The sequence below is a fragment of the Oryza glaberrima genome, chromosome 3, assembly GCF_000147395.1.
Source record: "Oryza glaberrima chromosome 3, OglaRS2, whole genome shotgun sequence".
Classification (NCBI taxonomy): domain Eukaryota; kingdom Viridiplantae; phylum Streptophyta; class Magnoliopsida; order Poales; family Poaceae; genus Oryza; species Oryza glaberrima.
The window spans coordinates 31,853,466-31,864,477 of record NC_068328.1 but is presented as its reverse complement, the minus strand read 5'-3'; the positions used below and the strand labels follow the sequence as shown (position 1 = coordinate 31,864,477).

The 11,012-nt window shown below is 44.6% G+C and overlaps 2 protein-coding genes across 5 annotated transcripts; one reads left to right on the top strand and one right to left on the bottom strand.

Annotated features, from left to right (window-relative positions):
• Positions 1–477: 477 nt before the first annotated feature.
• On the top strand, positions 478–2,692 carry LOC127766912 (patatin-like protein 3). The gene is made up of 3 exons (XM_052292087.1): positions 478–1,622; positions 1,749–1,811; positions 1,910–2,692. The coding sequence occupies exons 1-3, from the start codon at positions 654–656 to the stop codon at positions 2,264–2,266; spliced, it is 1,389 nt and encodes a 462-aa protein (XP_052148047.1). The 5' UTR covers positions 478–653; the 3' UTR covers positions 2,267–2,692.
• A 4,896-nt stretch (positions 2,693–7,588) lies between these two features.
• LOC127766913 (uncharacterized) lies at positions 7,589–10,963 on the bottom strand. 4 transcript variants are annotated; one of them, XM_052292089.1, is made up of 10 exons: positions 10,828–10,962; positions 10,617–10,716; positions 10,337–10,517; positions 9,832–9,904; positions 9,557–9,736; positions 8,814–8,911; positions 8,290–8,387; positions 8,032–8,205; positions 7,763–7,946; positions 7,589–7,689 (listed from the first exon to the last, which is right to left on the bottom strand). In XM_052292089.1, the coding sequence occupies exons 1-9, from the start codon at positions 10,889–10,891 to the stop codon at positions 7,766–7,768; spliced, it is 1,149 nt and encodes a 382-aa protein (XP_052148049.1). In that variant the 5' UTR covers positions 10,892–10,962; the 3' UTR covers positions 7,589–7,689; positions 7,763–7,765. The 4 variants fall into 4 exon arrangements, 3 of the variants coding, with proteins under 3 accessions (XP_052148049.1, XP_052148048.1, XP_052148050.1); XM_052292088.1 differs by having other exon boundaries at positions 7,589–7,946; XR_008016318.1 differs by lacking the exon at positions 7,589–7,689 and having other exon boundaries at positions 7,798–7,946; positions 8,032–8,201; positions 10,828–10,963.
• Positions 10,964–11,012: the final 49 nt, after the last annotated feature.

The following is an 11,012-nucleotide window of genomic DNA, read 5'->3' as shown; positions in this document are numbered from 1 at the left end:
TTACTATGTTTTTCCTCCAATTCAAAGGGTCCCTAAAATACAAACAGTAATTGATCCCATGGATTAAATTTCTAGTTCAACCACTGGAGTTCTAAAAAGAAAAGTTCAACTACTGGTGACCTAGTGCACGAATCTTGATGTCGATCAAACGGCCAAAATTCGCAAGATTTAGGGCTGATTTGGTTTGAGTCCCTACCAAAATATTGGTAGTGCCATAGAGTAGATTTATTACTATTTAGGCAATCCAAATACTATCAAAGTACTATATGAAGCTACTAAAATATTGGCATGGCACAAATTAGCACTAATCCAAACATGCCCTTATTGAACCAAATCAGCCAATTAATACTCCTCAATCACCAATTTACCACCCAAATACCCGGATCCAATTCTTGACTCGACGCACGAGTTACACACTTAACTACACGAGACGACGAAACTCGAGTAATTAAGCCCAGCCAGGGTCATATCGTTACCTCGCCGCCGCACCGGTGAGTGTGTCAGTCAACGCCACTAACCCAACTCCACTCATCCTCTCCTCCCGCCTCTATAAATCCTACCCGTACGTGCTACCAACTGCTCGCTCGATCGATCGCCCACACGCGCTCCGCACGTCGACGCGCAAAACCCCTCCTCCCCTCCCCTCGCCGGCGATGGAGCCGGCCGCCGCCGCCGCCGCCGGGCAGCTCGACGTGGACAAGCTCACCTACGAGATCTTCTCCATTCTCGAGAGCAAGTTCTTGTTCGGTTACGATGATCCCAAGCTCGTCTTCAGCGGCGGCGACGAGCCGCAGGGGGCGGTGAAGGGGACTCCGGCGAGAGGCCCGGCGGTGGTGGAGCGTGGCAAGGTATGCGTGCTGTCGATTGATGGGGGTGGGCGGGCGGCGGATGGGCTGCTCGCCGGCGCGGCGCTGGTGAGCTTGGAGGCGTCGCTGCGGCGGCGGACCCGGGATGAGACGGCGAGGCTGGCGGATTTCTTCGATGTCGCTGCTGGCTCCGGCGCCGGCGGCGTGCTCGCGGCGATGCTGGTCGCGCGCGGCGGGGATGGGCGGCCGATGTTCTCCGCCGAGGACGCGCTGGCGTTCCTCATGAGGAGCCTGCGGCGAGGGTGGTCCGGCGGCGGCGGCGGCGGCGCAGCCGGTGGCATCCGCGCGCTGTTCCGCCGCCCCGGCGCCGCGTTCCGGAAGGTGTTCGGCGACCTGACGCTGCGGGACACGGTGCGGCCGGTGCTGGTGCCGTGCTACGACCTCGCGTCGGCGGGGCCGTTCCTCTTCTCCCGCGCCGATGCCGTCGAGACGGCGGCGTACGACTTCCGCCTCCGCGACGTGTGCGCCGCCACCTGCGCCGGGTCGGACGGCTCGGCGTCGGCGGTGGAGGTGCGGTCCTCCGACGGCGCCACCCGCATCGCGGCCGTCGGCGGCGGCCTCGCGCTCGGCAACCCCACGGCGGCGGCCATCACCCACGTGCTCAACAACAAGCGCGAGTTCCCTCTCGCCGCCGGCGTCGAGGACCTCCTGGTCATCTCCATCGGCAGCGGCGAGTGCGACAACCGCCCCACCGGTGGCGCCGCCGCCTCGACATCCGAGATCGTCAGGATCGCCGCCGAAGGCGTCGCCGACATGGTACAGAAAAAAACAATCCATCCAGTGTGTCTCTCTGTGTGGTCCTCTTCTTCCTTTCTCGCATGCATTCTTGTTCTTCGTGCTCCCTTGGCTAACGCCTTCTCCCCGACGCATCCTTGACTCCAGGTGGATCAAGCAGTGGCCATGGCGTTCGGACATAATAGGACAAACAACTACATCCGTATACAGGTCAGAGAACTCACAGCCATCACTATACCACCATGATATCTTTGCGTTTGCTTTAGCTTGATCAATCTCCATCTCCATTGGTGTCTTTGATCTTGCAGGCGATGGGGTCGCCGCGGGCGAGCCGAGGAGGGATGAGATGCGGCGGCGGCGGCGGCGGCGATGGCGCGGGGTGGGGCGTGGCGGAGGAGATGCTGTCGCAGAAGAACGTGGAGTCGGTGCTGTTCCGGGGGAAGAAGCTGGCGGAGCAGACGAACGCCGAGAAGCTGGAGTGGTTCGCGCACGAGCTCGTCAAGGAGCGGGATCGCCGGAGGACGGCCGGCGCGCTCGCCCCCGCCGTCGTCAAGCAGCAGCCGTCGGAGTCGGCGCCGGCGACGGCGGCCGCCGCCGATGGCCACACGCCGCCGCCGACGTCGTACTCGAACCTGGTCAGCCAGATGTTCACCACCATCCTGTAGACCTGTAGACGTGCGTGCGTGGCAAGCGAAATGTGCTTCCGATGTATTGATTCTCTCCCCTTATTTTTGGCTGAATTTTGTAAATGCAGAGTAACAAAAACGTGCATGCTTGCCGTGATCTGTACGTAGGACATGCCTGTTTTTTTTTTTAATCTCCCTCTAAATCCTAGGATGCTTAATGGAGAGCTGGTAAGTTGACTAAAAGCTGTAGAATCAAGTTAAGTACTGCTAGTAGTGATAGCTGCAACCTGCAATCAAAGAAACTCAAGGCAAATAATAATATATTTAATTAAAAAGAAGATCAGATCACTGAAACAAAGTGCTAGATTTAATGAAACAATTCTAAGAAATTGTACTTGGCCTGTACTGTCAGAATTTCAACAGGCAATACAAAAGGTACACTCCTGAGCTGTTGCAAGTTGCAAGCTTCAGACTCCAGATTCCAGAACAGTAGTTGCTCGCAAGTCGCAAGTTTCCAACAAAAGAAAATAAATAGAACGTAGTTGCTCACACATCTAGCGTGATGACCCCGTTCCCCGTTGATGCACGGAGAATTTCAGTGTGGGTAGGGTAGAACTTGTCTGGCAATGTAAATTAGTAGTAACATGCATAAAATCTGGCTATTTGCATTTACTGCTATCACACAATCCAATGCAAAACTCATTCATGATCGGTCAACTTCACAATGTTTACCATGTGATAGAACTATAGAAATGAATGAGACGTCATGGAGATATTGATGTCTAGATTTTCGATGCAAAATGGATTTCTCTTTTCTTCTCTGTACCCAGAGGGAACAAATGCTAATCATATTCCAGAAGCAATAGTTATTTCCTACGCAAATGAAACTGACTATAGAATTCAAATAGTACTAGAATTCTTGTATTTCAGAAGCTACGAGGGTGTGAAAAATGGTTAATCCATGCTTACCTGTAGGCCCAATAGAGGAGCAGTACTCCCTCCATACTAATAAAGAAAGTTGTTTAGAACAGCGACACGGTCTCCAAAACACAACTTTGATTTCTTATTTCTATAAAAATATTTATTGAAAAGTGATATACGTATACTTTTATGAAAGTATTTTTCAAGACAAATCTATTCATATAATTTTTATATTTTCAAACTCAATAACTTGAGAGTTATTTATGATTTATATTATTAAGGCTTAACTTAAATAATATTGTCCTAAACGACTTTATTTATGAGCACGGAGGGAGTATGCTAATTACTCCTTTAACGCAGCGGAGAGACAGGTTCTGGGCAGGCCGGACCCGGATCTGCGACTGCAAGAAGCATGCAGCTTAACTCACTTTAATTAAAAACACCAAATCCGAGGTGCGCGTGTTGACGGGCAGGTGATGTATTCTTTGATCCGTCGAAATAGGTGGCACTCTTCATGCAACGTGGAGGCCTGGAGAGCTGCCGAGCTGGGCATCGGTTATGGCTTGAGATGCTCCAAATCCAGCAAATTTGTCTTCAAATGTGATTTGCCTCATATATATACTCTCCTGCAAGAGGCGTCACACCATTGATTCCACCCATCAAAAGAAATAGTGCAAATGAAAAGATCACAGAGAACAGGGATTGTATCAGAATGCATGTATATATTGATGTCAGGAAACACATGTTCAACTTGGGTTGAAGGATTGGATGTCTTACTTTGTTATTCATGTGGTGTGGGGGACTGAGCTGATCCTAAATCCCAAGTAATGAGCATTTAGGTCCTGTTAAGAGTAGCTTATTAACTGAGTGCATGGGCTACTGTATATTTTACCAGACACCACAGATCGGACCTACATATACTGTCCCCTTCTATGATGGAGTGGCCTAACAGCAATGTTGATAAACCATCATGTAAACAGCACCAGACCATACTAGTAGGTAAATAGGCATGCATAAAGCATAATGATCTAGGTTACAACTTACAGGCTACAAAGTAGTGCTGGTGGTGCAAAAGTAGCTCCAGGGGGTGATAAACAGGTACTACTCAGGAGTCAGGACAATGCCTAAGACAAAGGAGGGAATATAAAATTTCACTCCAGCCACACCAACCAGCCTTTTTCCAAAGATCAAAGCAGTAATTTGTACTGCATGCTACAGTGTGAAGATAGATCACTGATGAGAAACCAGCACTTGTGCACCAGATGGCATGAGCTCGGTATCACCATTCAGTGCACCATTCAGGTATTCACTGGGAGGACCAGACACTCCCAGTTAGTACAGCTGAGGCTTTGAGTACTGCATGCCCACACTATAGTCTTGTCCCCCTCCCTCCCTGCTGCTTGCTTTGGATTCCATTTTCATGCATGCATAGGTACATAGGTCACACGTGTAGCATTACTAGTACATAAATCTGCTATGGCTTGTTTGTGTTTGTAAATGCAACTATGCAAGTAGCCAAGAATCTCTCTAGTCTCTACCCAGGGATGAAGTAATGGAGCCATCACTCATCAGCCATGCAACAACTTGCAACTTGAAGAGTTGGATCTAATCTCGCTCCTTTTGCACAAAAAAGATGATCGAACCACGTTTGCAAAGCGATTTCTTGGAAAGAGGAGTGATTAACTATTGTAAGTAGAAAAAAACCGCCCTGGGTAAGGTTAGTTAGCAGTTACCAGCTTCGTCCCCTCTGTTATAGTTTACTCTGGGGAGTCAGAATGACGGGTTATTTAGGGGTCTAGTATCTTTAGTCACATGTTTGGCTACAGTAGTGGAGATTTTTAATGTTTGTTGCTTTGTCATCGACGATCTTATAGTTTGTTTTCTTAATGAAGTTATATACATAGACAAATTAGACCTGCAGTGTTTGTCTAGGGAATCCTATCCTGCATCTCTGTAACGAAATTCGTCAATACAGACAAAGGAAAAACTGTTCATGCTCATGCTTTTATTTGGCTCTCTGGTTGTTCTCTTCCATTTTGTACTGGCCTGCTATTTTCAAGTAGCTAAGCTGCTGAAGTATGTAGTTGCCATAGCATCAAGGTTATAAATTGTGAAATGGATAAAAGTTGCGTTATAGTCATCATTTATTAATAGTCAATGGATCGTTCCTTCTTTTTTATGATTAGTCGATGGAGAAATTTCTTGAAGTCTGAAATTCAAATGACGGATCGTCCTAACTACCAAAAATAAATGGTAAACTCTGAAGAAGCACAAAACACGAGCAAGAGAATAAAATGCTTCCATATTTTACATCCAAAATAAATACACAAGATACGGATATTGCTGCATCAAATGAATGGAAAATGACTGCTTACTTGACAGGTTGACAGATATATATGATTGGGTGGCCACACGTACGCCACCATGCCAGGACCATGCATCTGCTGTGACTGTTGTGAGCAGCGTAGCGTACTTCGATTAAGTTGGGACCCTGGATGAAGCTTTCAGAAAATGTGCTGCTCACCTGCAAGAACAATCAGTCTGCATAGCGCACGAGCAACGCATGCAGACTGCCTATACCTAACTCGCAGCCGATTAGATTGTTTTAATCAATGGAAGTTTTAAAGAAAAAGATATGTGTTGTATTGATTATTGTATAGTACTATTGACGCAAGCAACACTTCTATAGGTGTGCAATATATATCTTATATAGCATTTGAATTGGCATAAATAAAGATGCAAAATATAGCTATAGCCAAATGCATTTTCCTACTATGAATTTGCAACCTCATTGACATATATAACAGAGTCGTAGATGCAGTTCACTGCATCTTCAAGAGAAAGAGGCATTGTTTTGGTAATATATGACAACAGGAGAGGGGCCTGGGAAACAAGAGTAAAAGGGGATTTTTCTCATAGAATGAAAAAAAAAAAGAAACAGGCCCAGGTATAGATTTATCAGGTAAGTATGGCCTAGACTAAACAAAAAAAAAAAAGCTACTCTGAAAAGTACTCTGTAGTAGCTCACAGAAGATGTATACGCATATTTGGGTTATTGCCAATCTCATAATCATTGAACTGAAAGAAATTTGTGGGTGCTTATAGTCTTAAGAACTATATATAGTTTATATACCCTTTCAATGTGACAGTTAATACCTTGAAAAAATGGAGAATGATAAGGCTATATTCTCTTACCTTTTTCACAGATGCTCATGAAGGGTGACCAATTTGCACATGAAAATTTCCTGTGGGACAAACCCAAAATTCTTCAACAAGAAAAGGAAAAGGTGGATGCAAGGATATAGGAATGTAAAGGCTAATAAGATGAACTCAGAGAATATGCAACAGATAATTGAAATGATTACATAGGGAACAAACCATGCAAAGCCTTCTTTTAAACTGAAAATCGTACCTGTTTCTGTTGAAGATGTGGAACCATTATGTGCAGCGATACAATTGCTTTGAGCATTTCTAGCTCCAAATAGTAGTGTGAATTTACTAACCTATTTATTCACTCACAATAGAGCACATATTGTACCAAAATACATCAGTAGACACTACCAAACTAAACTGAAAGTTGCTCTGTTGGGCAAATTAGATTAAAAACAAAGCTATAAGAATATGAAGTCTGGTTGGAAAAGATTTCTCCCAACAGTGCACTTAGACATTTATTATATTAGGTCGCTGGGCAGCATCTGATATCATTGCAAGGGTAGAAGACTTGAACACAAAAAAGCTATAAGGAATATCTAAATATGACAGTTTAAAGATATGATGGTCCTTACAGGACCTATGGACCACAAAAATCATAGCCTTTCCTGCTGCTAAGAAATTGTTGGAGTGCAAAACTTTGTCCTCGATGAAATGGGATTTAAAATTGTAACTGTAAAGTATATTTAAACTCACATTTCAAGCATTACATGACCGTATTATAATCATGTCACCTTGAATGTGCTACAGTTAGACTTCTGAACTTTTAGGAAGTAGAATCCAATATAAAGGGTATGCAGACATTTCCACATATCTGTATAAAGTATCACCGAATTGAGATTGAGACCAACTGACAGAACAAATCTTGATCAATTATAACTATTGTTCCTTCATTTCTGTCAAATTAATATGTTCAGCAAGCATTCTCCAAAGGCTATTCTGCTACATCACTTGCATGACAAGCATGTTCCCTAACCCCCTAGTAATATTTGGTGACATTCCATGATACACAACCAGATAACAGGAGTGGTTGGTGTATGGCTTCTTTACAATATCCATCATGCATTTCATCTTGTGCACTCATACAAGGTTCTGTCTGGCAGACAACCTAGACTTGTAGTTAGTGTGTTTTAGTCCAAGGCATAGTAGGCCAACAGAGAAACAGCACTTCCAGTGGAACCTGGCTTTTCTATATGACATGGAATAGATAATAAAGCAAATAAACTTCATAAAAAATAACATTGCCATCGGTACTGATTTCTTATTTCATACCAAATTGGTCGGTAAACAATATGGCCCTCAACTCTCAGTTGGGGTTTGATTAACTGTTTCTGTAAAATGGATGCACATAAATACAAACCAAGGAGGAAATGGAAGAATTGTAGGAGGTTAGCCACAACTCACAAGTCACAACCCTGACGGAAAGTTTAAACACCGTAGTATTTTGGAGGCTCCTCTCATGCCACTAAGGACTGCTCCTTCCACACTTGGACTTGTGCAAAAATCTCCGCAAATAGCCAATTTCATGCTCTTATCCCAAACACACTTGTCATCTCCACTTATAGCGATGGCTGGGAAAGCACTGCCCCTGCATTTTGTTTAACATGAAAACTAGCAATGTCGACGGAATATGGCATCAATAATTGGGTAAGATTTCAACCTAGAATACTGACCATCTGTGGGCTTTCATAAAGATTGGCTGTGGTATGTTCAATCCTGTAGCCTGAAATTCTTTGAGCAATTCCTCTGCCACTTTAGCAAGGGCATCAGCTGAAGGTTTCCGTGGACCAATATTATTGATTACCTTTGAAGCATACTCAGCTGTCGAATGCAATACCCAAGACTGACTGAATACACAGAGTTAATGAAAATGAACCACAACACAGCAAAAGATCTTCAGTGTGTACAAAAGTCTCAAAATAAATACACACCTGTTAAGCGGTACATGAGCACGTCCTGGCTTGCTACTATCACAAAAGGCCCAGCTTAGGTAGTCAGAATTATTGAATGAGAAACCTTGAACAGGTACCTGATTGAAATATCATGGGACAGAAGAATAAACTGACTGAATGAAAACTACAAAATTTTCCAAGCATCATATAATAGACAACTTGCAGGATTGATTAGATTATGTGAATAATAAGGGCGATTGAAGATCCCTTTAGTGCTATGCTATTTAGAAATTTATTTTTTCTCAGCAAATGGTTCCATCTAAATGTATTGTGATAACTGATAGCAGGCAGAAATGTGCTGTGACAACTGATAAAAGATAATGGAATCCTATTCAACTTAACATAATAGCAAGTAGAAATGCATTGTAATAACTGATAAGAATGAAGTGTGTTACAAACTTGCCATGGAAATTTCATCATAAAATAGGTAAGTGGAAGAACAAGTGAGGGGAATGGTGATGATCTGGAGTTACATGAATGGCTAACATGCAGGTTGCATATACCTTAGTCAAAGGCTCTGAGAATGCTAACATAAGAGCAAAACAGGGGCGGACAGGGATATCCTGAATCATCATTGACAATTGTGGAAGCAATGACAAATCTGAGAAGGAAAAATAATGCAACTGCTCAGACATTCAGCTGAGATATCATAAAAATACCGCTGTTCTGTGTAATTAGGAACAATGGTACAATGTATCCTACATGAGTCCAATCAAACACCGGTTTATTTTGACATTAAGTAACCTGCATTGTACCCTTCATTAAATGTGCATTTTCTTGCTGTCAACTTATTGTTTGGACATGGTAGCTGCAAAACCATATTCTTTAAAAGGAAAAAAGGAACAATCTTCCATAAGGAGGCAGGCATAGATTCATATAGGAGCATTTTCTTACTGTCTTCACTATTTTGTCAATCTATTACTACATTTTAAACAAATGTAGAAATCTTAAGATACAGACAATGATAAAATTAAGTTATAGAAAACAAGAGTTATTTTTCTAATCAAAGATAAATATGGTTATCCTGGTTACCATAAACCGTCAGAAAAATTAGAACAAAGAATTTATGGTGAAAGAATATTTTCTTTAATTAATTGTAGTGCTAGACCTCCTGATCAATATAATTTGTTAAAAAAAACTATTGTACAATATTGTCTTTCAAAACATAACATAAGTTCATAAACCCATTATTTTGAAACTTGTGTTATGGTAGTGCATATTATGAAGATAATAGAATAAAACGAACCAAGAGGCGGTGGTCTTCCAGTTAGCCCAGAAAATCTTGGTGATGCTATATTCTTATCGGTTGCTACAACATAATCAAAATGGCCAAGATCTCTCCCATCCAAACTAGCCAGTAACCATGAACTCCTATCTTGAATCCAGTCCATCCTGCCAATGGTGACACCAAATTTGGCCACCACACCTAACAGGCACAAGAGATAGCATGTATGAGCAGCAAGTTCTAGATTGCTGGTACTGAAGAGTCATAAACTCATAATGCTACAAAGTAAGTCTAACCATCCTCTAGACAAAGTGATTTGCATATTGAGTTCATGCCTGGCACTCCCACATACTTCTTAATTGTTCCCTCCTGTGCGAATATAATGCCAGAAAGCTTATGTTAGTAAGTAGAAAGTATCATTTCAAGCGGTGCAGATACATAAGACTACATATCATTCTAATCCACCCCCAACTCCATCTTTTGATAAGGATCAGCACTACGATAGTACCATCAACATCAGAGACATCACAGGTTAAGTTGATTCTGAACATGTGAGTAACGGTAGTTCGATCTATCCACTAAATTTTTAGAGTACTGCACATTATATATTCAGTGATGAGTAGATTTGGCAGCAGAAAGATGGCTTACTATTCCAAGTGCAACCTACTGCATTCTGCATTCAGACATTCAGTTAAGGGGTTCACCAGTAAACTATCCCAATTCCCACAGTCATGCTACCACTAGATACGTGACATGTTCAAGTTGAAGCCTCAACTATGGGAGGGTTTCGAAGCCTAGAACCTTCTCGAAATCAGTGAATTTGCCGGCCTCCCGATCGAAGCACGCGAACATGGCCTTCCACTCGGCGACGAGCCCCCGCGCCTCCCACCCGCTCACGACCCGAGCAACCTCGTCGTTGCTCACGGTGAAGTATGGCGCGCCGTGGTCGAATCGCAGCTCCGTGCCGTCCTCCATCACCTCCCTGCGCCCACACAAACCAGCAAAATGGGGTGGAAAAAATAACAGCACCGATCAGCGCGGAACCAACACACGCGGCCCGGGCAGTAAATTGGTCGAGCACCTCCGCTGCGCCATGCGGCCACCGGCCCCGCGGCCGGAGTCGAAGAGCGTCACCGCCACGCCGCGCGCGGCCAGCAGCGACGCGCATACGGCGCCCGATACTGCATCGGTGGACAAACCAAAAAGGGGATCGCAGGTACGGGTCAGTTCAAACGGGAGCAATCGGATCAGAGAGAGAGGATGAGGGATTGGAATGGGCTGCGTCTGCTTACTTCCGCCCCCGATGACGGCGACATTGGCAGCCGAGGCGGCTGCGGCAGCGGCGGCGGCGCTCATTGTTCGAGGCTTCCCGGCGACGGGGTGCGGTGCGGAGAATGGAGAGCTTTTCCGATCGAGGCGGGAGGGCTTGGCTGCTTCCGCGGTGAAGAGATTGCGCGCTGCGGCGTCGACGTGGCGT